We start from the raw sequence: 27025 nt of genomic DNA on the forward strand, positions 1-27025 counted from the left end.
CCCCCCAGATCAGACACAGCACCCCCTAAGTCAGACACAGCACCCCCTGGATCAGACACAGCCCCCCTCCCCAGATCAGACACAGCCCCGCCCCCGGATCAGACACAGCACCCCCAGGTCAGACACAGCACCCCCTAGATCAGACACAGCCCCCCTGATCAGACATAACCCCCCCTGGATTAGACAGCCTCCCCCCAGATCAGACACAGCACCCCCTAGGTCAGACACAGCACCCCCTGGATCAGACACAGCCCCCCTCCCCAGATCAGACACAGCCCCGCCCCCGGATCAGACACAGCACCCCCAGGTCAGGCACAGCACCCCCTGGATCAGACACAGCCCCCCTGATCAGACATAACCCCCCCCCGGATCAGACAGCCTCCCCCCAGATCAGACACAGCACCCCCTAGGTCAGACACAGCACCCCCTGGATCAGACACAGCCCCCCTCCCCGGATCAGACACAGCCCCGCCCCCGGATCAGACACAGCACCCCTGATCAGACATAACCCCCCCCGGATCAGACAGCCTCCCCCCAGATCAGACACAGCACCCCCTAGGTCAGACACAGCACCCCCTGGATCAGACACAGCCCCCCTCCCCAGATCAGACACAGCCCCGCCCCCGGATCAGACACAGCACCCCCAGGTCAGACACAGCACCCCCTGGATCAGACACAGCCCCCCTGATCAGACATAGCCCCCCCCGATCAGACAGCCTCCCCCCAGATCAGACACAGCACCCCCTAGGTCAGACACAGCACCCCCTGGATCAGACACAGCCCCCCTCCCCAGATCAGACACAGCACCCCCAGGTCAGACACAGCACCCCCTAGGTCAGACACAGCACCCCCTGGATCAGACACAGCCCCCCTCCCCAGATCAGACACAGCCCCGCCCCCGGATCAGACACAGCACCCCCTAGGTCAGACACAGCACCCCCTGGATCAGACACAGTCCCCCTCCCCAGATCAGACACAGCCCCCCCCGATCAGACAGCCTCCCCCCAGATCAGACACAGCACCCCCTAGGTCAGACACAGCACCCCCTGGATCAGACACAGCCCCCCTGATCAGACATAGCCCCCCCCATCAGACAGCCTCCCCCCAGATCAGACACAGCCCCCCCCGATCAGACAGCCTCCCCCCAGATCAGACACAGCACCCCCTAGGTCAGACACAGCACCCCCTGGATCAGACACAGCCCCCCTGATCAGACATAACCCCCCCTGGATCAGACAGCCTCCCCCCAGATCAGACACAGCACCCCCTAAGTCAGACACAGCACCCCCTGGATCAGACACAGCCCCCCTCCCCAGATCAGACACAGCCCCGCCCCCGGATCAGACACAGCACCCCCAGGTCAGGCACAGCACCCCCTGGATCAGACACAGCCCCCCTGATCAGACATAACCCCCCCCCCGGATCAGACAGCCTCCCCCCAGATCAGACACAGCACCCCCTAGGTCAGACACAGCACCCCCTGGATCAGACACAGCCCCCCTCCCCGGATCAGACACAGCCCCGCCCCCGGATCAGACACAGCACCCCTGATCAGACATAACCCCCCCCGGATCAGACAGCCTCCCCCCAGATCAGACACAGCACCCCCTAGGTCAGACACAGCACCCCCTGGATCAGACACAGCCCCCCTCCCCAGATCAGACACAGCCCCGCCCCCGGATCAGACACAGCACCCCCAGGTCAGACACAGCACCCCCTAGGTCAGACACAGCACCCCCTGGATCAGACACAGCCCCCCTCCCCGGATCAGACACAGCACCCCCAGGTCAGACACAGCACCCCCTAGGTCAGACACAGCACCCCCTGGATCAGACACAGTCCCCCTCCCCAGATCAGACACAGCCCCCCCCGATCAGACAGCCTCCCCCCAGATCAGACACAGCACCCCCTAGGTCAGACACAGCACCCCCTGGATCAGACACAGCCCCCCTGATCAGACATAACCCCCCCTGGATTAGACAGCCTCCCCCCAGATCAGACACAGCACCCCCTAAGTCAGACACAGCACCCCCTGGATCAGACACAGCCCCCCTCCCCAGATCAGACACAGCCCCGCCCCCGGATCAGACACAGCACCCCCAGGTCAGGCACAGCACCCCCTGGATCAGACACAGCCCCCCTGATCAGACATAACCCCCCCCCCCGGATCAGACAGCCTCCCCCCAGATCAGACACAGCACCCCCTAGGTCAGACACAGCACCCCCTGGATCAGACACAGCCCCCCTCCCCGGATCAGACACAGCCCCGCCCCCGGATCAGACACAGCACCCCTGATCAGACATAACCCCCCCCGGATCAGACAGCCTCCCCCCAGATCAGACACAGCACCCCCTAGGTCAGACACAGCACCCCCTGGATCAGACACAGCCCCCCTCCCCAGATCAGACACAGCCCCGCCCCCGGATCAGACACAGCACCCCCTAGGTCAGACACAGCACCCCCTGGATCAGACACAGTCCCCCTCCCCAGATCAGACACAGCCCCCCCCGATCAGACAGCCTCCCCCCAGATCAGACACAGCACCCCCTAGGTCAGACACAGCACCCCCTGGATCAGACACAGCCCCCCTGATCAGACATAGCCCCCCCCATCAGACAGCCTCCCCCCAGATCAGACACAGCCCCCCCCGATCAGACAGCCTCCCCCCAGATCAGACACAGCACCCCCTAGGTCAGACACAGCACCCCCTGGATCAGACACAGCCCCCCTGATCAGACATAACCCCCCCTGGATCAGACAGCCTCCCCCCAGATCAGACACAGCACCCCCTAAGTCAGACACAGCACCCCCTGGATCAGACACAGCCCCCCTCCCCAGATCAGACACAGCCCCGCCCCCGGATCAGACACAGCACCCCCAGGTCAGGCACAGCACCCCCTGGATCAGACACAGCCCCCCTGATCAGACATAACCCCCCCCCCGGATCAGACAGCCTCCCCCCAGATCAGACACAGCACCCCCTAGGTCAGACACAGCACCCCCTGGATCAGACACAGCCCCCCTCCCCGGATCAGACACAGCCCCGCCCCCGGATCAGACACAGCACCCCTGATCAGACATAACCCCCCCCGGATCAGACAGCCTCCCCCCAGATCAGACACAGCACCCCCTAGGTCAGACACAGCACCCCCTGGATCAGACACAGCCCCCCTCCCCAGATCAGACACAGCCCCGCCCCCGGATCAGACACAGCACCCCCTAGGTCAGACACAGCACCCCCTGGATCAGACACAGTCCCCCTCCCCAGATCAGACACAGCCCCCCCCGATCAGACAGCCTCCCCCCAGATCAGACACAGCACCCCCTAGGTCAGACACAGCACCCCCTGGATCAGACACAGCCCCCCTGATCAGACATAGCCCCCCCCATCAGACAGCCTCCCCCCAGATCAGACACAGCACCCCCTAGGTCAGACACAGCACCCCCTGGATCAGACACAGCCCCCCTCCCCGGATCAGACACAGCCCCGCCCCCAGATCAGACACAGCACCCCCTAGGTCAGACACAGCACCCCCTGGATCAGACACAGCCCCCCTGATCAGACATAACCCCCCCTGGATTAGACAGCCTCCCCCCAGATCAGACACAGCACCCCCTAGGTCAGACACAGCACCCCCTGGATCAGACACAGCCCCCCTGATCAGACATAACCCCCCCTGGATTAGACAGCCTCCCCCCAGATCAGACACAGCACCCCCTAGGTCAGACACAGCACCCCCTGGATCAGACACAGCCCCCCTGATCAGACATAACCCCCCCTGGATTAGACAGCCTCCCCCCAGATCAGACACAGCACCCCCTAGGTCAGACACAGCACCCCCTGGATCAGACACAGCCCCCCTGATCAGACATAACCCCCCCTGGATTAGACAGCCTCCCCCCAGATCAGACACAGCACCCCCTAGGTCAGACACAGCACCCCCTGGATCAGACACAGCGCCCCCCCCCCCCATCAGACACAGCCTCCCCCCAGATCAGACACAGCCCCACCCCCGGATCAGATACAGCCCCTCCCAGATCAGACACAGCCCCCCCCCATTCAGACGAAATCAAAATGACCTTTCTCTGAGAGCCCAGTGCCAGCATTCCTGGCCTGTGGGATCTGTGAGTGTAAGAAATGACCGGTTTAGGGTAAATTTCTACGCAGCCATAAAAAAGGGAACGCCCCTCAAGGACAGGGTTTGCCTTCCTAGCTGTCTTTTCTTCTTAGATGTGCTTTTTAAAAAATTGATTTTCCGCAGTTGTTTTTTTTTTTTTTTTAATGTTATTTATATTGAGAGAGAGAAAGAGAGAGAGAGCAGGGAAAGGGCAGAGAGAAAATCCCAAGCAGGCTCCGCACTGTCAGCGCAGAGCCCGACGTGGAGCTCGGACGCAGGAACCCTGAGGTCATGACCTGAGCTGAAACCAAGAGTCAGATGTTTAACTCAGGAGCCACCCAGGCGCCCAGTTCCACATTGTTTTTACAAGTAACTGTGCCGTCATTTTATTTTATTTTATTTTATTTTATTTTATTTTATTTTATTTTATTTTATTTTATTTTTTTCAACGTTTATTTATTTTTGGGACAGAGAGAGACAGAGCATGAACGGGGGAGGGGCAGAGAGAGAGGGAGACACACAATCGGAAACAGGCTCCAGGCTCTGAGCCATCAGCCCAGAGCCTGACGCGGGGCTCGAACTCACGGACCGCGAGATCGTGACCTGGCCGAAGTCGGACGCTTAACCGACTGCGCCACTCAGGCGCCCCTGTGCCGTCATTTTAAATCCCTGTTGTTAGTAGGATCTTTTCTTCCAGCAGATTCTCTAATGTGCCCTCGAAGCCTGGTAGTTTCTGTGTGTGGATCACACGCTCACCTGAGTGGACCCATAAGCTGTGTGGTCTTGTCGCAGACAGCGAGAGCCTGCGTCTGTGTGGACGCCCTGGCTCGTCCTGACTTCCACGGCTGTTCGCCGGCCTCGCGCTTAGGGGCCCTGTGCTGAGGACAGGCGAGGTCTGTCTTGGGGGCCCACGGCTTGTTGGAGGAGGCAAGATAACAAGGCCTTCTCGCCCCACTTCCCAGATGGGGACGGCCCCCACCGGAGAGCTCACCCTGCCCGTGGGGTTTGGGTGCCGTTGGGGGCCTCCGAGGGGCTGCCGGGCAGGAGGTGTGGATTTGGGAGCTTTGAGGAATGCCCTTTCTCTTGGCCTGGCGCCTGCCCTCGCGGTGCCCGCTCGGGAGGGGCTGGGCCCACCATCACATCCCAGACGAGCGTGGAACCTGGGACCGGGGACCGAGAGGGGCAGACAGGTGCACTGGAGAGAGTGGCAGTCCCCAGCTTTGCAGAGGAACCGTGAGCCCCCATCCTGGGAGGTGGGGTGTCGCCTGCCGCCAGCACTCACGTGGACATTGCCGCAGAGGGGGCCGGCACCTGCACCAGGTGGTGTGGTGGGCAGTGAGGGGACGGGCTGGCCTCCCAGAGACAGGCCTTTGTGAGGTGGTTCTAGGTCTGCAGATGTGACGGGGCCTGATGCTGTGGCCCTTTCTCAGGGCCGACAGGGTCAGGACAGCCGTCCTGGGGGCGGGGGTGCACACCGCGATGACCCGATGGCTTCCAGGCCACCTGAAGAGAGGGCAGGTGTGGTCGGGGTCGGGGCCTGGGCTTGGCGTGGTGGGCACTGGAGCTCTGCAGACCCTGACCCGAGCGCAGCTGTGTATTCAGGTCCCTGACTTCCGAGGAGGACCGAGTGTCCGAGGAGAGGTGGCTTCACGGAGACCGCGGCCCAGCTCAGTCACGCCCAGCTGTGGTTTCTGAACTTCCTCTCCCCGACTCCAGCGATAAAAAGCACCCACGTTATTTATTTTATTCCTTAACACCAGCTTCGCGATAGAAAATAGTAGGGGTCTTCCTGGCAGCTGGCATGGCAGCTGAACACGTTTTCTGGAATGCGTCTGTTTCTTAAAGCGAAGGCCACTGAGGTAGCTTAGACTCAGTGGCCTTTTAGATGAAGCGGCATCTGTCTGTCCTGTCTGTCCCTGTCCCTGCATCCCTCTTCCTCCTGTCGGCCACCTCACGAGTGGAGGTAGCCGGTAGCTCTTGGTGTCCAGTGGGCACCGGGGAAGCGGGATGGGAGGGGGCAGGGCAGAAGGTGGGCCATCCCGTGCCTCTGCCCGAGCCCCTGGCTGCCCTGTGGCCCCCAGGCACGTGTGTGGGAGGGCTGGGGCCAGGACAGCCAGTGAGGCCCACGTGCCCTGGCGGGGAGAAGCAGGGGTGAAGGTATGGCTCTGGGGATTGAGTGTCTTTTCAGTGTCTTCCCTGCATACAGCCCCCCACCTGCCCCCACCTGCGTGGTCCTGGGATGGGGTCAGGGGCCGGGTATAGGCCGGAGGCCATCTGTCTCGGGTCCCGGATCCAGGCCTGGGGTGGGGAGGTGGAGGTCATGGCAGGCTGTGGGCAGAGGCCCCTCGGCACCAGGCCCCACGTGCCCTCCTAGGCCCCAGCCTCCTGCCTAAATCCCTAGGCCAGGGCAGTGGGGACACAGGCCCCTCCCTGGGTTCTGCAGAGTGACACTGAGCTTGCTTATCTAACCCCTTAGACAGACACCTCCCAAGTCCTCCCTTTCTGTGTCTTTGGATGGGCGTCAGTCTGGGAGCCCCCCCTCAGCCTAGGGGACCTCCCTGACCCCCTGCCTGCATCTTGCCCATAACTCCGCGCCCACCCAGGCCACGCCCTTGCCATGCCTCACCCCACCCAGACCGGCCTCAGGTCCCCTCCAGAGGTCTCCCTGAGGCCACTCTGAGCTGGTGGCCGTGCACACCTGGCCCTGGCACCGAGGTCACTGTGGAGCACCCATCAAGGCCCAGACCACAGCCGTGAGCATGGTCAAATGTGCTCCCTTCCTGGGAGGGACCGATGGTAGCCTCTCAGCCCGTGTGCAGGGTCTAGCTGTGTGGGCCGAGTCGGGGGGCATGTCCAGGGCATAGCTCCCAGTGGGGCCCAGGTCTTAGGTGCTGGGAAAGCAGCTTGGAGCAGGGCTGTGCCCTTAGACAGCCCCCGGTGAGGGCAGGACCAGGCCGGACAGGAGAGCCGTCTTCCAGTTCCTGCAGGGTCCTTCTGATCAGTGGGAATCTTTTATGTGATTGACTTCTTTGGGAGACCTCTCCAGCCCAAGGTCATCAAGATGTTCTCCAGAGGCCCTATTTATCTTTCACGTTCAGATCTACAACTGGGGGATGGATTTTCTGTAGGTGTGAGGCCAGGAGATGCTCCAGGGTCCTCTCAATAGGGTTACCCAGTTCCTGGGGCCACTGTGGTCACACATTGGGTCCCGTGTGTGCCCAGCTCTGACTTGAGGTCTTTACACTGGTCCACACCTGCCCTCTCCGGGCCAGTGCCGCTCGCCTTAGCTAGGGTGCTGCTTGGGGCTGGGTGGGGTCGGAGTCCCGTCTCGCTGTGATTTGGGTGGATGGTTAAGACAGGTGGACACACACACACACACACACACACACACACACACACACACCCAGCCCGCTGTTTGGGCTGGAGCAGAATGGTTAATTGTGGGACAGGTGACAACTTCACATTGTCCATTGTGTGGGATGGCCCTTCTTCAATAGGTCTTTTAATTTTACTCTCGATGCTTTATGGCTTTTTCGCATGAATTTCGTTTGTTAGAGTTATCCAAAGAAATCTGAATTTTTTGGGGCCATTGTCACTGTTTCTTTTTTTTTTTTTTTAACGTTTATTATTGAGATAGAGACACAGAGTGTGAGCAGGGGAGGGGTAGGGAGAGGGGGAGACACAGAATCTGAAATAGGCTCCAGGCTCTGAGCTGTCAGCACAGAGCCCGACACGGGGCTCGAACCCACAAACCCCGAGATCATGACCTGAGCCGAAGTCGGACTTAACCGAGCTTAACTGACTGAGCCACCCAGGAGCACCTTTATTTGAAATTTCTTTTCTTTTTTTTTTTAATGTTTATTTATTTTTGAGAGAGAGGCAGAATGTGTGTGGGTTGGGGCAGAGAGAGAGGGAGGCACAGAATCGGAAGCAGGGTCCAGGCTCCAAGCTGTCAGCACAGAGCCCCACGTGGGGCTCAAACTCACAAACCCCGAGATCATGACCCGAGCCGAAGTTGGCCTCCCAACTGACTGAGCCCCCCAGGCGCCCCCACTGTTTCTGACGCCCATCTCCACTTGCTGGCTTACAGTGGACTTTACTGTGGGCCTGGTGGTGAGGGTCCGTGCAGAAACGTGTCCACTGAGGAACCTCTTCAGATTCTTCAGGGCTCTCCACAAAATTATGTTTTCAGTGAGCAGTAGTGTCTTTTCTTGTTGTTGTTTTGTTTTAACTTTTAAAGACTTTATTTTTTCTAGAGCAGTTTTAGGGTTACAGCAAAATCCAGGAGGTTACAGAGATTTCCCATATCCCTGCCCCACACAGCCTCTCGCGTCCCGGCCAGTGTGGTGCCCTCATGAACCCTACTGACACGCCGCCATCGCCGAGAGCCCCCGTGGGCACTCGGGCCCTCCTGGCGGCGGTGCTCCGTGGGCTGGGACACGTGGGTGGTGACGCGCGTCCACTGTGACGGCCTCCCGCGGCGTCGCGTCACTGCCTGCATGGCCGTGCCTCTTCCCGAATGTCGCAGGGCTGGGATCCTGCCGCGTGTGGCCTGTTCACACGGCCTCCTCCGCTCAGGAGTGTGCGTTTGAGGGCCCTCCGTGTCCTCTCTCGCTTGACCGCTCATTTCTTCTAGCGCTGAGTCGTATTCCGCTTGTGGACAGACCAGAGTTTGTCAGAGTAGTGTTGACTTTATTGTTTCCTTTCCAAATTCTGTGCCGTCAACTGTTCCTTCGTGTCGTGCTGAGCCGGCAGGGGCCTGCAGGCCGTGCTGAATGGGCAGTGGGTGCCCTCCTGTTGGCCCTGTCGCTGGGGGCCTGCTTTCAGCTTTCAGCATTAAGTTCTATGTTTGCTGAGGGGTTTTGTTTATAAACATCTTTCTTTCTGGGTCATGAAGTTGCCTGTGGTCTAGTTGCAGAGTTGTTTCCTAAATCGTGAATAGAATTTACTCTTATGAAATGCTTGTTTTACGAAATGTTTCCCCGTGTCCCATTAACGAGCCACAGCGGTGGACCCTCCATGGGTCGATCAGCCTTGCTTTCTGGAGTGCGCCCAGCGTATCCCTCCTCCCGTGCTGTGCACTGAGTCTAACCACTGTTGCCTTGTCCGGTCCCTGCGTCTGTGTGCTCAGGTGGGCAGCCCTCCAGGGCTGGGCTCAGGTGTCCCCGCCTTTCCTTCCACGTCTGGTCTTCTGCAGGAGCCCGGTGGGTTGCTCTTGTCTCTTTGATTCTTGGGTAGATTTGCGGGTGAGCCACCCATGCTCTTGAGCCCCCTGATTTGACCTATGGAATCTGTTAGTGACCCCCCCCCCCACCTCTGAGCCACATGGCCTCGATGGTTCTTGAGGAAAGAACGAGGCGCCCCCTCTGGGCCCTGTGCTCTGCAAGGTTCTGGCGGGGCTGGGGAGGCCAGGGTCAGTGGCAACTGGGTGTCGGCAGCAGAGCTTTTGCACAGAGAAAAAGGGTTTCCGCGGCCTCGTGTGGTGAGGCCGTGGGGAGCCAGGAAGGGCTGAGCAGGGTGGCCCTGCCCTGAGGCCCAGGGCAAGTAGCCGCAGAGGTGGGGCGGGCCCTCCGGAGGCAGCCAGGGGGCGCTGGTGGCTGTGGGTGACTCAGAGGCCGCTTTCTTTCCCAAAGTGGAGAGCAGGCGGCAGCCACCTTCCCAGGCCTTGACCTTAAACCTGGTCTGAGGGCACAGTCCCTTTTCCAGCATGAGGGTGACCCCAACTTCCCCGGGGCCTAGGGTCTGGGGCTGGAGACTTGGGCAAGCAAGAGAGGGCCAGGGCCGTGGGAGCAGCCAAGGGAGGCAGAGGCCGGGACCACTTTAGGGTCTCAGCAGCGGCTGGAGGCCACACTTGGTGGGCAGTGGACAGGCGTGGGCTGTGACATGGCATGGAGGGGTGGGGGCGCGGTGGCCCACCAGGCATGCCCTGATGGTTAGTGCTGTGGGCTTGGCCCTGGGGTCCGATGCCCCTTCCCTGCCCACACAGTGTGGTCAGTCTGAGACCTGCAGCCCACCATTTTGCTGAAACATGAGGCCTGGGCTGCCCCAAGCTGTGGGCAGAAGCCCATCCCAGTGAGCACCGCAGGATGGCCAGGCTGGCGTCACAGGGAAGGGCAGTGGGGAGCTCTGGCCGGAGTCCACGGGCACTGGCTGGCGTCTGCGGGAAGCCCCCAGGCGTCGACCAAAGGTCGGGGGCGTGTTGGTGGACTCTGCATAGCCCTTGTCTCGTCCCCCCAGGCCAGGACCCACTCCTGTTCCGGCAGGCCCTGCAGACACTGTGGTCCACGCGAGAGCTGCGGCAGGTGAGTGAGCACCTCAGTGGGCCGCCCTGTCCGGACGTTCTGGCAGACACGTGGGGGCTGGGGCTTGGGGTGACACCCACTAGACACCGGTAGACACAGACCCCTGGGGCTCAGAGCAGGAGGGAAGGGCCTGCGGCCACCATTCGGCTTCCGCACAGCACAGGGGACCCAGTGGGCCATGACCACCTGTGTGCCGGGTGGGGCCCGGGTACTCGCTGGTTCACACCGGCCTCGCCCATGGCCTCCTCTCCCAGGGACAGCCTGTCGTCCAGCAGGAGGCGGTGGGCTTGGCAAGGAGGCTGCTTGGTGGTGGCCTGTGCCTGGAGGGTAGCTTTGTCCCTGGAGTGGGACTGCCTGACCCTCGGGCCCCGTGCCCTGTACTTGGCTCCCCTGGGGCAGCAAAAGAGTGAAGTCGCCCTAGTTCCCAGGGAGGACACAGAAGTCACTGCTGTGAAGGCTGGAGGGGTGAGGCCCGAGTCTAGTGTCGGCCTTGCCTCCTGCCGCCCAAGGAGGGCCAGGCCCACGGGGGCAGGTGTCCAGAGCAGGCGTGCTGCAGGAAGGGGCCGCAGGCTCGTGCGGGAGCCGTGTCTGTGAGCTGTCCAGGGTTAGGGTGCTCCCGGGCCCGCAGCTTGCTTGGTGATGCCGGGAGGACCTGTCCCTGGCTAATGGGTCAGCCAGACTCCTGGGGCCACCACGTATGTCTGTGTCGGGGGACAGGCCTGGGCTCCTCCACTCCTGAGCCGAGTGCTTAGGCTTCGAGCAGCCAGTTCAAGCTGGACGAATCCGAAGTTTTCTGCAAGTCAAAAGCTCTCTTCAATTTTGTAACGGTGGCTTCGGGATCAAGACTGAAGCAACACGACCGTGCTGTCTGGTGAACAGATTCTCTAACTCAAGTCGCCCCCGCGTGTCTGGGACGCGTCTCCCCTGGTCACTGTGGCGTTTGTGAGTTTTTGTCTCTGTCTGTTCCTGGTGAACTAACCTCATACAAGGTGTTCCTTCGTTCCTGTCCCTGGAGCAGCTGGCGGAAGACAGGAATTACTTGTTCGTCCAGAGTCTGGGAGAGGGAAGAGTGCACAGTCCTCCCCGGGGGGTCTTGGGCAGGGGGCGGGGAGGCGGGGGACCCAGGCCTGTTCAGAGTTTCGCTTCTGGTTTATTTCCCCAGGAAGCTTCCGTTTCTTCTGTGTCATCATGGCTGCTGGCCAGGCTTTCCGAGGGGGGCGGTGCAAGCCCCCAGCTCGAGCTGTAGCCGCTGCCCCCGGGGCTCCGCTTTTGGCGTCTTCGCTGTGGCCAGCGTGTGGGCGTGGCTGGTGCCGCTGGGCACCACCGCTTGTCGGACGCCGTCCTTACTCTCCGGTCCTTCTTTCCCAGGCGCTCGCCCACAGCGGTGCGTTTCCCTCCAAGTTCCCTTGGTCACGAGTTTTGAGGTGGAGAAACCCGTTGTCCCTCTTCCCTGTTTTCTGATTTTCATTATGTTGTCTCATTCGGCCAGCAGGTTACTTATTTCCAAGCAAACACAGGTGTGTGTTTTACCTTTCGTTACTCGTTTCTGTCTGTGAAGGGTCACGTCCGTGAATTTTCATTTTTGGTGCCAGCGAGGCCTGCTGTGCATGTGCCAGGGAACTGCGTCGGCTCCCAAAGCCCCTGGCTGGAGGGACACGTGCTGTCCCCTGGCTGACCACAGGGAAGTTTCAGGGTCCCCGACAGAACAGCACAGGGAAACTGGGGGTTGGGCTTGGAGAACCGTGTGAGGGTTTGTGGCACAAAGAGGAAGGGGGCAGGCTGGTGTGGACTGGGGCCTGGGGCGGGGGACGGACAGTGGGGTTGGGATGCCCTCAGAGCCCCCTGAGTTGGGACGGCAGGAGAGATGGCCAGCACAGGAGGGGTGAGCAAACTGGAAGGACGGTACTCCTTGGAGCAGGGCCCCCAGGCAGCAGGCACCTGGGAGCTTGTGAGAAACTCAAGTTCTCGGGCAGCCCTGCCTGTTTGAACAGGTCCGTAGGGGCTCTGGCGCCGCTCCAGCCCCAGGACCATGTGGGCACAGAAGCCGGTGACGACGGGGCACAGGCCCCTGCCGGGTGGCAGCGGTCAGGGGGCAGGAGGGAAGGAGACCCGGGACCCAGGCCGAGGAGGGACCAGCACAGGAGCAGAGCCTTGGGGCCTACGCTTAGATCCTCTAGGACGAGGGGCGGCAGATGGCCCGTGGGTGCTGGACCTAGTACCTGAGGGGCACCCTGGAGGCCACAGGGGCCAGAGGGGCGGGAAGGGCTCTCAGACCCCAGCCTGGGGGGTGTCCTCCTGTCCCTGTTCTCAGACCTCTCACTGTCGTGTCGTGGCCGTCACTCACGGTGACTGTTCCCTGGGTGCTTTGTGGGGTTTCACGTGGGCTCATCTTACTGAAGCTTCTTCCCCTGGTGGCGAAGGCCCAAGTATGTCTGCAAAGTAGTTAAGGAGCGATGGTGTTTTTTCCTGCCGGCTCCTGCCGGGTGTCACCAATGCGGGTCCTTGTGACGTGGAGGCCCATGTGTTGGAGGGGCTTCCTGGGACTCCTGGAGCCCAGGCAGCCCACCGAACTGGGAGCGGCCCACCCTTTCCCTGTGGCACCCCGTGGAGGGTGCTGACCGCACAGCCCTGGGCCCTCAGAGGCCTCCTTTCCCACAGACGCCTCTCCTTTCCTGGGCGTCTGCAGAGAGAGACTTGCCTGGCTTCCTGAGTTCACCCAAACGCTTGAGGGGAAAGTCTGCATTTCATTTTTGGTAAGCAAGTCAGATTGCTCAAGTACTGTGGTCTTAAAATTACATTCAAACCAAGTGGGTGTTTGCTCTAAGTGTCCTGGGGAAGCATCGTCCACACCGTGGATGCCAGGGCTGTGGCCCATGCCCCAGTTCTGCACCCTGCCTGCTGCCCACTGCTCTGTGGGTGGGCCCCTTGACCTGTGGGCTGTTGGGTGCTGTCTGAGCACAGCAGAGGCACACGTGTGGGGGAAGGCACGCACAGCCAACGTGGGTGACTCTCGGAGCTCCAGACATAAGAGATGCCTTGCAAGGAGAGGTTCTGGCCCAGCCTGGCCCCGAGATGCTCTCAGGGCAGAAGCGTGGGAAGGGCCGTGGGGCCAACAGCAGAGGGGGTCTGTGCCTCCCTGGTGACTTCCCCTCCACTGTTGCTTAGTCACTGGCAGCGGAGGAGTCTGTGGACCAAGTTTGACCAGCAGAACCCTGGGGAGGTCACTGGGGGCTTCCAGAAGGCCTCCTCTCTCCAGGGGAGATGCCAGGGTGCAGCAAGGAGGTGCCTGGGCCCTCACTGGTGACACAGCATAAATGAGGCCTGTAGCCCCCGGTGGGGCTTGGTACCTGGGCAGGTGAGTGTCACCTCCACAGTGCTCCCAGGCACTTTTCTTTTTTTTTTTTTTTTTTGTTTAAATTTTTTAAACGTTTATTTATTTTTGAGACAGAGAGAGACAGAGCATGAACAGGGGAGGGGCAGAGAGAGAGGGAGACACAGAATCGGAAACAGGCTCCAGGCTCTGAGCCGTCAGCACAGAGCCCGACGCGGGGCTCAAACTCATGGACCGTGAGATCATGACCTGAGCTGAAGTCGGACGCTTAACTGACCAAGCCACCCAGGCGCCCCTCCCAGGCACTTTTCACGGGAAGGGACAGAGCCAACTCCCAGACACGGAGGGCAGAGTCCTTGGCCCAGGGTGCCAACAATGGGCAGCGGCCATCGTGGAAGGACATGCCCGCTCACTCCCCTTCGGCTGGCTACCACGAGGTTCCACCACAAAGAGCAGCTGGGTGAGCCCGAAGGAGGGAGCCGGCCCCAACAGTGGACTACGGAGCGACCCTACTGGGAAGGGGTCTGTGAAACCTACCGGGGCTGGGCAGCCACACCTGGCTGGAAGGGTGGTGGTGCCCTTGGAAGAGTCTTCCTTTTCGTGGCGCCTGGTCAGCAGGCACCCAGCTCAGAGCTGGAAGGTCGGTCCTGCGCCTGGTTCCTCCTTCTGGCCCCCTGCCCTGCCCCAGGGCTGGCCGCCGCACACCCTCTGTCTGGCTGGTGGCAAGGGGCCAGGCAGGTAGAGACTGCCCAGCGGAGAAAGGAGACGAGGCGTTTACCTGAGCTCACCTTGCGAGCGGAAGAGCTGACTGGCTGGCGACTGTAAGCCCAGGCCCCGGCCACACGGCCTCCCTGCTTTGCTCTGGGAGCCTCTCGGAGCTGTTCTTCGGGGGCCCTGAATGGGCACCACACGTGAACAAGTTAGGACCAAAGTCCAGGGCCGCATCCTTCTAGATCTTTCCTTCCATGAGCAAGAAAGTGGTGGTGGTTCGGCCTCAGCTGTCTTCTTTCACACGTTCCTGGAGGGTGGGGGACAGTGGCCCCTGCAGGTGCCCCCAGGCTCCTTGAGACGGGCGTGTGGCCCGCGCATCCCAGAGAGTGGCAGTATTTCGGGCTGTCCTCAGGGTGCTCTCTGTGTGCAGGTCTGCAAGGACAGCCGGGGCCTCACCTCCAGGCTGCTTACGAGTAGCCTCAGGTGTCCGGGTGTCTGTTTCCTGAGCTCACGGCCGAGACCCTGACCCTGCAGCTCTGCCTGGAGGGGGGCCCGAGACAGGCCTCTGTAGTTGCAGCAAGTTCTTGACTGCAGGGTGTCTCACGACTGAACGGCCGAGTCAGGCAGAGTGGAGAGCCAGGGCTGGGTGCAGTGTGGCCCTCACCCGACACCCCACTTGCTTAAAAGTCCATCAGGAACCACTGTTCTCCTGAAGACACATTTGGGAGAGAACAGCACATGTGTTCCTGGTGTTTCTCTTTTCAGCTCATACGTGTTTCCAAGCCTTTGGCAGTGCAAGAGGTAGAAAAGTGAATCAAAGACCTTTTCCAGTTTGGCTTTTTCTCTTCTTTCTTCTGTTTCCTGTTGCTCGCTGGCCCCGCCAGGGAGTCACTGTGTCGGAAGGACCAGTGCCAGGTCCTCGGCGTGCCGCACGAGTAGTTGGGGCGAAGCCGAATGAACGGAGCCTCTCAGATGGGTCCCGCCGCCCTTGGCCTGACTCGGGGAACATGCCCTCTGTCTTTACGGGACCGTCGGTGTGGACGGTGGCTGCCACCCAGGGCCAGGGGCATGGCGGGTCAGAACAGGACCCCGAGGATGGGAGGACAGTGCTGACCAGCCCCAGTCCCCCCTCTGAGCAGACCACATGCTGGGCCGCGCAGGTCGGGGCAGGGTTTACCAGGAGGATTTGAGCTCAACAAAGAGACAGTGAGGTGCTGTGTCTCCGCAGCTCCGGGAAGAGGCCTGGCGGGGGTTTGCTGCCCTGGATGACCCACTGACCGGACTCCTGGACATGCTGGAAGGCAGCCAGGCCTGGCAGCGGAAGGGCCCCTCCCTGGAGGCCTGGGTAGTCTGTGAGCTGCACCGCTGGCTGCAGGCACGGCCACTCCCTGCGCCGGCCCAGGTGAGCCCTGCCCACGGCCCCACCAGCCTCGCCCCTTCCACCCCCTCCATAGCTCTCGGCCTGGTGGGCTCCACGCCTGCCTGACCTGGCCCGCTGAGCTCGTTCACCCCTGGTGGGCAGGGGCCGCTGCCTTCGGACTGACTGTGCTCCCGGGTCTGTGGGTTTGACTCTCAGCTTCCCCACAGTCACGCGTCTCCCTCGTCTGTGCTCCTGTCCCCCAGGCCTTGCCTGCCTGGACTGTCCACCGTAGGCACAGGGTTGAGGTGCTGGACTTCTACCCTGGCACCATGCTCCAGCTGCAGCCCCCCACTCCCCGGCTGAGGCTGGCTCTCTGGTCTCCCAGCACAGCTCAAGGCTGCAACAGCTACAGGCCCGTGCAGTCAGGGTCCTCGCCCGGAGCCCCCCTAGTCTCGTGGAGCCACTGGTCAGCATCTTCCAGCTGCAGGACGCAGACCGGAGCCCCCTGCTGACTCACATCCACCAGCTCCACCGGGAGGGCAAGTTCAAAGAAGTGAGTGTGACCCCCATGTACACCGGGGCTGGCAGGGAGGGGCTCAGGGGCCAGGTCTGCACGTGGGGTCAGTGGAGCAGGCAAGAGCTGGGCTGAGGGGGCTCACAGGGTCCACCCTGGGAGTGTCCTCTCCACCCCTCCACTATGGGAGTGCTGCAAGGGGGACTCTGGGTCTGGAGCAGAGGGTCTCAGGGATCAGCCACCCCAGGAGCCCAGCTCGGGGCTGTGCCATGCACTGGGGACCTAGGAGCCCCTCACACTCACCAAGCTGGAAAAGAGTCTGGGAGCAGCACCCCCCCCCCCCACCCCTGGCTCTCTGATGCGGCACCTGGGGTCCTTCCTCCTGGGTGTTCACTGGGTCCTCAAATGTGGTCAGCAGCCCAAGGACACCCTGGCTTTGGCCTGGAAGCCCTGTGGCAGAACCGCTTACCTGAGCCGCTGCTGTCCAGTCTCACATGTCAATTCCCAGAAACACTCGGGGGGGGCTAAGAAGATCAGGGGTGCGGGCGTCCCTCTGCCCACACTTGCCACCCCTCGAGCCTCGATCAGACAGCTGGACCTCCCACACCCTCCCAGCCCAGAGCCTCCCAAGCGGGGAGCTTTGCCAGGGAGCACCCACATGACCCCACAGGGTTCCCCCTTCTCCCTCCTGCCTCTGCCCAGGCCCACTCGCAAGGTCTCTTGGCCTCGGTGTGATGTGGCCTGGGGACCAACAGCACAGTTCCCTCTGGGCCCAGCCGCTTCCAGCTGCTGGCTTTGTATCCTTGTCGGGGGTCCTACGGCCACACCCACACCAGGCCTGGGGACTGGCCGATTTGCTCCTATTCTAACAGCGGGGTCTGGAAGAGCCCCCTGAGAGCCCTCATGCTGTGTCTGCCACCTCCTTGCACCTGTCAAGGGGCCTGCCCTGGAGTGAAGGGGCCTCGCTCTGGGTGGCACAACTCCTGCTATTTGTCGTTCTGTTGGACCAGGTCCCCGCAGCGGTGGTGCCCCTGTGAGGGTCAGACACCCCGAGGGTCCTTTTGGCTCCTTGCAGGTACTAGGCTGGGCAGGACCCCAACCTACCTGTTTCAGCGTTTCCCAGGACCAGCCCCTCAGCGTGATGCTCATGGTTTTGGGTTTTTTTGCAGAAGTTCCGCGTAGGGCACAGCACTGGCACTTTGGGGCACAGGTGACCAGTTATGACAGCAGAGGGTCCTCTAGCGCATGTGATGCTTTGGGACGTGGGACCATGCCTGGGACGGGTCATGGCTCCCTTATCCTGGGAAAGCCTGGGTCAGAAAGAGCAAATGTGGAAACGTGGGCTTAGTAGCTGCAGGTCTCTGGGTCAGAGCTTGTGGGGCTCTGGAGGTCTTGGTGGGTTCGTTGGGTCTCCTTTATGAGCCCTGCCAGCTCTCATTTCAGTCCAGAAGTTTCCGAGAGGAGGTGGAGGCTGGCCATGAGCACTGGGAGTGACTTGGGTCTGCATGAGGTAGTAAGGAGTGGGGGGTCTGTGGTGAGCAGGGAGGGGCGGCTCTATGGTGGGGGTGGGGCGCAGCTCTGAGCTGTTGCTGCAGGCACAGGGGCCCCCATGACATCTCTGTGCCCTGAGATGTGAAGGTCGCAACGTGGGGAGAAGTCCTAGGCTGCCCAGCTCAGCGGGGCACTCTTGCTGTGTCCCAGGTCCAGTCCCGGGGGTGTCCAGGGGCTCACTCCTGGCTCACCCCTCCCACTGCCCAGGGGCGCTGCTCCCCATGCCTCGGTGGGCACCGAGGCAGGACCCCAGACCTGCCCCACGGGGGGCCTTCCTCCCCGAGGGGCCAGTCCCAGTGAGGAGGCTCATTGCCATTTGGGCCTCACCTGGACCGCCAGTCCTGCACCCTCAGAGGTGCGGGCCATGTGTTGGCGACTGTCATGCCCGGCCCTGGGCTCTTGTCTCGAGGCTGGTGAAGGGCGCTGAGAAACCAAGATGGCCACGCCAGGGACAATGTGGCTGGGGCTCCGCTCCTGTGGCGCAGGGCCATTCTCCGCAGGCTGAATGGGCGGCTGGGCTTGCAAGAATGCGGGAGGCAGAAGGCAGGCTAGTGTTTCGGTGTCTTCTGTTACACCCGAGCCTTTCAAAGAGTGTCTAGGGCCGGCTGAATGCGCCTCCCTCGCGCTCCAAGGCAGGAATCCCAACACAAAGGGGGCTCTTGTCCCGCACAGGCCCCTTCTGCGAAGAAAAGCCATTGTCCCCAAGCGGGGCCGCCCGGCAGGCGGTGCATGCTCCAGTGCCCACCGCCGCGCCCGGCGAAAGGGGCCGCATTCAGGCCTGTCCGCTCGGATTAGCAGGGACTCACGACTTAATGTGCACCGATATTTCATGTCGAGGGCGGCGGCTGGCTCCAGGCGGGATGAATGCCCGCTTTTGTCTACTGAGTTATTTTATTTACATTTTTTAAACAGCTTATCAAGGTAAAAAGATAGCTTTGCTTCAGGGGGAAGAAAAAAAAGCCCCTTGGCTCCAGGCCCGAGCTGAGCTGTGGAGGTGGGAGGCAGGCCCGTCCTGGGTCTGAGGCTGCCGAGTCTGGGCTTGGCTGCCTGGGCACCTGCCCGGCCTCCAGCCCCATGGAGTGGACAGCCGGGAGGAGGTGGGGGGTGGCCCATGAACGCTCCTCCCACGGCGGCCACCCCGGCCCCTCTGGGTTTTCTGAGTTGTTTTCCCCAAAGGCAGCAGTCCCGGAGTCTGTCTGGCCAGAGGTTTCCACAGCCTCGCCCTGACTCAGCTGGCGTCTCTCTTCTTAGAGGCCTCCATGCAGAGGCCAGGAAGGCCTGGGAGGCGCCAGGGGCCCGGTCCTCCGCAGTTTCCTTCCGTGGGGTCTCAGCCCCTCCCACCTTCCCTGTCACAGGTGCCTGTGTCAGCAGGTGATGTGCCTGCACTCTCTCATGTGACCGGGCCATGGGCGGCTTGGTGTGCTGTCCTCTCAGCAGAAGCTCAGACAGAAAAATGACCAGAGACAGATGCTAAGCCCACCTCATGGCAATGAAAGGACTACATACAGCACCCGCCCCGACCAAGCCCCAAGACAGAAGCCAGGCCCCGGGGGCTTCCTGCTGTCAATCATCCCCGCCAGGTCACCGAGACCACACCCCCCGGCTGCCCCTTTCCTTGTCCTGTGCCACCCCACCCAGCCTCCAGGTACAGAGGTGCAGGTGCAGAATGAGGGCACCTCCCAAACCGTCCCTGGGGGGTGGGTGTCTGCGGCCATCCAGCCCTGGCACGCTGGCCATACCCTGCAGCTTCCACAGAGGCCACGTGGCTGAGAGAGGGCACCCTGGGTGCTAGGAGAGCTTGGGAGGAACCAGGGAGCAGAGGGGGGCCATGCTGAGCACTCTGAGCCCTGTGTGACAGTGTCATTGTGCGGCCAGGTGGGCTGTGCACCCGGCCACACATGTTAGGCCTGAGCTGCCTGCCTAGGATGGGTGGGCTGGGCTCTGAGCACCGCCCCCCCCCCCCCCACCTCAGCCGGTGGGCATCACTGACCAGGACCCTGGTGGCAAGGCGGCAGGTGAGAGGGTTGGGGTTGGCACCGCAGGCTCCTCGGGGGGAGGGAGGCCCTGCCGGCACAGCGGGGGCACCCTCAGGGCTCTAGGCTGCCCTGGAAGGCGAAGCTCCTGCTTCTGTGAGGGGCAGCGCCCAGCCTCCCGTGGCAGCCTGACCTGACACCCAGACCACCGTTCCAGGCTACCCCCTTCCCAAGCCAGAGGCCTCACCCCAGGAGTCAGAGGGGTTGTTGGAGAGTGGGGGGCTCAGGATCCCCCCCAGGCCCCAGTGAGGGCTGGAGCCTAGAGACAGACGAAGTCTTGTCCCTAGAGGAGCAGGAGCCACAGATGATGGGGGCCGACACCCCAGCAGAGGTAGTGAGGGGAGAAGGAGGGCATCTCTGCCGCCCCCTGCCCCTCGCCTCGTGCCCCCCCCCCACCTCTCCCAGGGTCACTGGCTCATGGCCCGGTCTGGAGGATGGGAGGGTCTCAGACCCGCAGGTATCCCTCCCCACAGCCCCTTCTCGGCCGCGGCGAGGCCTGACCGAGCGCAGGTCCAGGTGTCGACGGCGGAAGAAGTGTTGCGACCACCCCAGTTTGTGAGCTCGGTGCGCGGGGCCACCGGGATATGCACGCTAGCCTTCCCGGGTGGGGGCCTGGCGCTCCCTCGGTTCTCAGGGGGCCTCCCATCCAGAAAAGACAAGGTCCCCGTGGGCGGGAGGCACCTGCACCCCTCCCACCGCCCTGAGCCCCTCCCCAGGCCCTGCCCCCCCCCTCGAGTCCCTCCTCCAGCTCTGGCCCCTCCCCCTGCGCCCTCTGCGCCCCCTGCGCCCCTGCCCCCGCTCGGGGCCCCTCGGGGCCCTGGCGGCCGAGCTCCTGGACAGCAGCCAGGCTGTGGAGGCGCCGGGTCAGCGCTGCGCAGGGAAAGGCCCCTGGCCCTGCGCCCCCGCCCCGCGCGGTCCGCGGCCGGAGGCCGGAGCGAGCCTTTCCCAGGCCGCTATTTTGGTCCTTTGTGTGAGCCGCGTGGGGCGGGGCGCCCGGCTGCTCTGCCGGTTATTTTTGCTCATAATGGGAGCGCGATGTATGGAAATTATTAATAGCAGCCCGGTCAGCGCTACGTGCGGGCGCTCAGGGCCCCGGGCGTTCTCTATGCTGAGTCGGAGGAGGGTCCCTGCGGCCGGCCGGTCGGCCGCCCGCCCGCGGGCAGGGTTCTCAGCTGCGCCCACTACCCTCCCGCCCTCACCAGGAAGCGGTGGGTTCAGAGCCTCTCTTCTGTGGACCCAAGGGGGCAGCTCTGTGCTTCCCCCAACACACTCAGGCCACACCACGGCCTACTCCGGCCTCTCGTCCTGGGGCCAATCCGCCCTTTTGGACAGAGAGTCCTGCGCTCATTAGTCGTTTTGGATTGCACACACAGTATGCCTTGTGGAAAGCGCTCAGAGGGCCCTGCACTTCAGGGCCACAGGCCCCCAGGCCTCAGGGTGCACAGAGGCAGGGGTCACCAACCCTGGCCCCTGGCTGTGAGCACCGTGACTGGCCTGCCAGGCTCTTGCAGGGGGATGGCAGCTGGTGGGAGGTACAGGGCATGTGAGAGCGGGTATGTGGAAGCAGAGCCTGGGGGTAGGTGACAAAACTTCTACTTCTTGTCTGCCCCCCCTCGTTCTCTATCCACTCATCAGCACCCCCTGGCCAGAGCCGCTTGGGCCCAGCACCCACCCTGATGCCCTATCCAGCAGGCCACACCCCAGCCTGGTAGGGCCCATGGGTCATTCCCACCTGCCCCACCTCTTGTGGAACCTGACTCAGCCGGGGGGGGGGGGCAGGGGTGCTTGTCTGCCAGGAGGCTTCTGGGTTCCAGGCCCCTTGGACCTGAACAGACCTGTCCTGTGCCCCAGTGACAGAGGTGTAGAGGGTGGGAGCCCCCCCACCGTGGCGCTGCCCATGCCCCACCAGGGCCCGTGTACTTTGTGGAACCTGCTCCATTTCTGATTGCCAGGCTGTCATGCTGGGCTCCAGGCTGAAGTTGCAGCCAGCACTTGATGTTGAAAAGGTAAGTGTCTTTCTCACGTGAGTTTTGTAGGTCCCAACGTGGATGAAACCCAGGTCTCCAGAAACATGGTCTGGAGGCGGAGGGTCTTGTACCACTGAGCCCTGGCCTCTGCTGTTCACAGGGTGGGGCTGGGGTGCTAGAGGGCAAGGGTCGCATGTGACCACCTGACCCTACTCGGAGGGCCCAAGGGGCGTGCCCAGGAGGGCAGTCATTGGGCTCAGGTGTGGTATGCTCCGAAAGTGGTGGCCAGAGGGGCTCTCGGGAATGGAGCTCTCCGTGAGGACCACCCCCATGGTTCCAGCCTGGCTGATGGGACCCCATCCAGTCTGGGCTCCAGGCAGCCTGACCTATGTGGTCACATGGAGAGGAAAGGAGGTGAGGTGGGGTCTAGTGTAGGGACCACTGGAAGGGGGCTTTGTTGAGGGCCCGAGTGTCCAAAGGGCCAGTGCCACCATCAGGGGCTGCCTCCAAGGTTCCCTGAGGGCTCAGCTTGGGGCTCTCATGGGCCCATGCACTCGCGGGCACTAGGAGTAGGCATGCCATCTGTGCCAACGAGGAGGCATTTCTGGGCCATCGGGCTACTGCCCACGTTGGCCTCCCTCCTGCCCCCCGCCCCCAGTTCAGTGAAGACAGGAGAAACAGCTTCCCCAGGTTCCCCTTGCCTCTTGGGGCCTCCAGGCCTTTGTAATGGAGATTAAAATGACCACAGAGCCCAGGGAGCTGTGGGGCCTGCATGTGTGGGGGCGAGATGCTCAAGCACAGGGCATGGGCTGGGCTGCCTGCATCGTGCCCCAGGAGCCACTGTGGGGTCACTCACACTCTTGGCTGGGTTGGAGGTGAGTCTGGGGTCTCAGCTGGGGGTGGAGGTGCCAGGTGCCCACAGGGCTGTGGCCTGAGGACGTGCTTCCCCGCAGATGTGCACCCCACTGCTCCTCCAGGACAGAGTGAGCCTCGTGGAGCGTTATGTGGCCGGCTTCCCGGACCTCCAGAGGAGGCTGCTGGCCCTCCTGGACTCCTGGTGCCGGCCCGGCTTTGACATCGGAGTTGTTGCCAGGTGAGCCCCACGGGGGCCCAGGGTGGGGTGAGGGGGGCAAGCACAGGGGAAGGCCACACGCATGGCCCCCACAAGTCGCAGCCGGGTCGGCCAGCGAGGGGCCACGCCTGCCAGGGACCAGGTGAGAGACGGTTACCGCCCTCGAGCGAACAAAAACAATCCTCCGCATCAGGTGGATGACTTCTTACCTGGTTCTGGAAGTCATGCTGCTTATCCGTTCACTCATTCCTTCATCCCTTCGCGGGATAAATCGCCAGGGACGGGTGTGGAGCCCATGTGGATAGCCCACGTGCCTGTATATGTGACGTGAGGGTGTCGCCTGGGTGTGGGGCACGGGGGTGGCATCTGGCGGGAGAACATCTTCTTGCCACACGTGTTGAGGGGGGCACAGGGGGCAGCAGCTCCTGGAGGTCTGTGAAGGCTCCTTGAGCCGCCCGCCCATCCGCAGGTAGTAGTGGCTTGATCCTGGCTCCACGAACTACCCAGCCCTGGAACTCCCCGGCTGGAGATCCAGACCTTGGGCTCTGGGGCAGACCTCCCTGGACCTATGAGCAAGTCACTTCACTTTCTGGGTTTCTTTCCTTGTCCCTAAAACTGGACTGATTTTGCCTGTCTCAAGGGTCGTGTGACTTAAATGCTGGGAAGCAGGCAAACCCATACAGCCCCGGGCTGGGCTCGTCCAGCGCTGGCTCTCCTCCCTGTCATTACGGATTTGAAAAGTGACAGAGTGGTGCCCAGCTGGCCCAGTCAGTGAAGCATGCGACTCTTGATCCCGGGGCCATGAGTTTGAGCCCCACGTTCGGCGTGGAGATTACTAAAAAACAAGATGGCTTGAACAATAAACAATGACTTTAAAAAAAGGGTGGGGGGACACAGAGCAAATAAGTGAACATACTGTGGGGCCAGGGGCCAGAGTCCCATGTGGAGAAGGGACGTACATGGATGGACAGTGGGACAGTGAGGAAGGCCCTGTGTGGCTGGATTTAGTTGAGGATATTGGTTTAAATCAATGATTTTTTAAAAAATTTCCTGGGTCTTAAGACACCTGGGTGGCTCAGTCCAACTCTAGATCTCAGCTCAGGTCGTGATCTCACGGTTCATGACTTTGAGCCCCACATTGGGCTCTGTGCTGACAGCTTGGAGCCTGCTTGGGATTCCCTCCCTCCCTCCCTCCCCCCATTCTTCTTTCTCTCTTATAAATAAATAAATAAATAAATAAATAAATAAACAAACAAACAAACAAACTTAAAAAGAATAGAAAAAATTTTCCTAGGGCCTAGAGAAAGGGAGGGAGAGAGAGACAGAGACAGAGAGGGAGAGGGAGAGAGAGAAAGAATAACAAGCAGGTCTGGCACCATCAGCACAGAGTCCGATGTGGGGCTTTAGCTCACGAACCGTGATCATGACGAGCTGAGATCAAGAGTCAGATGCTTAACCGACTGAGCCCCCAGGCGCCCCTATAAACGCTAGGTTTTAAAAAGTGCTTCTGGCTGATAAATACAAGCATTTATTATTGTGTCTCTGCCCCAAAATGAAGAAGACATTTTAAGAGAAGGAGAGGCAGCGACAGCAGGGGGTCCAAGAGCTGGTGGCAGGTGGTCAGGTAGAGCACTTAGGCTGGGAAGCTGACCTGTGGCCGCCAGGAGCATGTGGGGTCCAACGCAGAGCCCGAGGAGGGCCCTCAGCGGTCAGCCGGTCCTTGGGGACCCTGGGCCGAGGTGCCTGCAGAACACAGAACAGAACTCTTTGCAATCAAAAATTTAACAGCAAAGTGAAAAGCACAATAGAAGTTTGGAAGATAAATTTGAAGATGTCTTCGAAAAAGTACAAAACAGATAAACAGTATGAAAATCAGAGAGAAAAGGTTAAAAGAAAAAGTAGAGATCTTGTCAAGGAGGCCCGACATCCAAGTAACGGGAACCCCGGTCCCGAGGCGCCCGGCTTAGCGGGTCTGCGGGGCGGCCTGCATGGGTGAGACGCACACTGCAGACCCCAGGAAGAGCAGGGATCAGGCGGGATTCCAGGAGCATCGCCTGCCCGGACCCCAAGGTCTCGGCTCAGCCGAACCCTCAAGCCGGCGCGGGGCAGAGCTCAGGCGCACACCGGCTCTAGCAACTTCTGCGGGTGTGTGCTGAGCTGTCAGCTGGGGGAGTGCGGAGGTGTGTCCACCGAGTTGTGGGCACAGGGCGAGGCAGGCGGGGGGGCCTGGGTCAGCAACCTCAGCAGACAGGTATTAACCCTGGAGAGAACAGGAGGGTGTGGCCTGGCCACTGACAGTGTTCGCCTGGTCGTCTGGTCATGATATGGCAGACACGGTGTCCTGACCCTACGTAAGGGCTTGGATACTGTGTGGGGAGGGAGGCTGGAGAGCCTTCCGTGGTGAGATGTGCAGACCAAACTCCTAAAACTGAATAACCAAGAGATCACGTACAAGTATGTCGCTTGTAAGCACAGAGACAAATACGAAACACGACAAAAGTGATGTGTGTGTCTGGTGTGCAGTGGGGCAGGGTGACAGGGTGACTGCTCTCTCCATAAACCTTGTAGAACTACCTGAGTTTTAAACTGTGCGTGTGTGACTTAGATGAAAACGAAAGTCTTAAAGCAGTGCCAGACAGGAGCCGTGTTTCTCTCCCTGCAGGCAGCACCCACAGGTGACCTCGAGGCTGGAGAGGCTGAGTCCCAGAGTGCTAAGTCGGCGGGTCCTGGGCCAGCTGGAGCGGCTGGGCCTGGACCCGGGTGAGTGCCGCCCCCACAACCTGTGCGCGCCCGGCGGATGCGGGGTTCAGGCTGACCAGGGTCCACCGACCTCCCCCCCCCCCCCCCGCTTCCTGCCGCCTGCCCGTCGCAGGCCCTGGACACGAGCAGCAGCCTGAGGCCCGCAAGCCCCTTTGCCCGCCTGCGTAGACTCCTGGGAGGCGGGGCCTTGCTGCACCCCGCCCCCTCCCTGCCCCCGCCCCTTCTTGTCCGTTCTTGTCTTTTCGTCCAATGATGGCTGATGGCCGTTCTGGCGCACGTGAGGTGGTATCTCATCATAATTTGGAGTTTCATTTCCCTGATGATTAGTGGTACCTTGGACCATTTCATTCATTCAACACCTGTTTGGATGTCTTCTTTGGAAAACATCCATTCGGTTCCTCTGCTCGTTTTTAAATCTGGTTATTTGGGATTTTTGGCTATTGAATTGCATGGGTTCCTTCTATATTTTGAACGTTAGCCTCTTGTCAGATGCGTGGTTTGCAAATATCTCCTTCCACTCCGTAGGTTGCCTCTTCATTCTGTCGACTGTTTCTTTGCTGTACAGAAGCTAAGTTTTAGTTTGATGTGAGGCCACGTGGTGGCTTTTGGCTTTTTGGCCCTCTTTGTTCATTGCCCTCCCCAGCCCACCAAACTAGATTTTAAACCTTCTTGCTTCTTAAAATATTCCTCAAGTTTCAACATATGTTAGTTCTATTATTGTCCAGCTTAAGATATTTTCTAATTTTTATTATAGTTTTTTTCTTTACCCATGGGCTGATTAGAAATGTATTTCTTCTTCTGTTTTTAATGTTTATTTATTTATTTTTTAATTTTTTTTTAATGTTTATTTATTTTTGAGACAGAGAGAGACAGAGCATGAACAGGGGAGGGGCAGAGAGAGAGGGAGACACAGAATCGGAAACAGGCTCCAGGCTCTGAGCCGTCAGCACAGAGCCCGACGTGGGGCTCAAACTCACGGACCGTGAGCCGAAGTCGGACGCTTAACCGACCAAGCCACCCAGGCGCCCCTAATGTTTATTTATTTTTGAGAGAGAGAGAGCTAGTAGGGGAAGGACAGAGAGAGAAGGAGACAGAGGATGTGTCCTGAGAGCAGAGAGCAGGATTCAAGGCTCGAATTCACTCATGGTGAGATCGTGACCTGAGCCAAAGTCAGACACATGACTGAGCCACCCAGGCGCCCCTAGAACTGTACCTCTTAATTTCAAAGCTATGTGGCACTTTTAGTTATCTTTCTAGTGCGGGCTCTTAATCTCATCATGATCAAAGATCATGCTTGGTATGATG

General features: G+C 60.8%; 1 protein-coding gene across 6 annotated transcripts in view; it reads left to right on the forward strand.

Annotated features, from left to right (window-relative positions):
• EXD3 (exonuclease 3'-5' domain containing 3) overlaps positions 1 to 27025 on the forward strand; it is an 86222-nt gene that overhangs the window by 22242 nt on the left and 36955 nt on the right. For 4 of the 6 annotated variants that reach the window (XM_047093747.1, XM_047093746.1, XM_047093749.1 and 1 more), the window contains 6 exons: positions 10357 to 10421; positions 15692 to 15865; positions 16209 to 16376; positions 21874 to 21927; positions 22842 to 22981; positions 25623 to 25720. In XM_047093747.1, the coding sequence (XP_046949703.1) occupies positions 10357 to 10421; positions 15692 to 15865; positions 16209 to 16376; positions 21874 to 21927; positions 22842 to 22981; positions 25623 to 25720 (699 nt within the window). Of the gene's footprint in view, positions 1 to 10356; positions 10422 to 12365; positions 13175 to 15691; positions 15866 to 16208; positions 16377 to 19284; positions 19534 to 21873; positions 21928 to 22841; positions 22982 to 25622; positions 25721 to 27025 lie in introns of those variants that run through there. The other 2 variants (XM_047093750.1, XM_047093751.1) reach the window with 2 other exon arrangements.

Source organism: Lynx rufus, unplaced genomic scaffold, assembly GCF_022079265.1.
Source record: "Lynx rufus isolate CCGP_SWC_20201006 ecotype Redwood Valley unplaced genomic scaffold, mLynRuf1.p SCAF_36, whole genome shotgun sequence".
In the NCBI taxonomy this organism is placed as follows: Eukaryota; Metazoa; Chordata; class Mammalia; order Carnivora; family Felidae; genus Lynx; species Lynx rufus.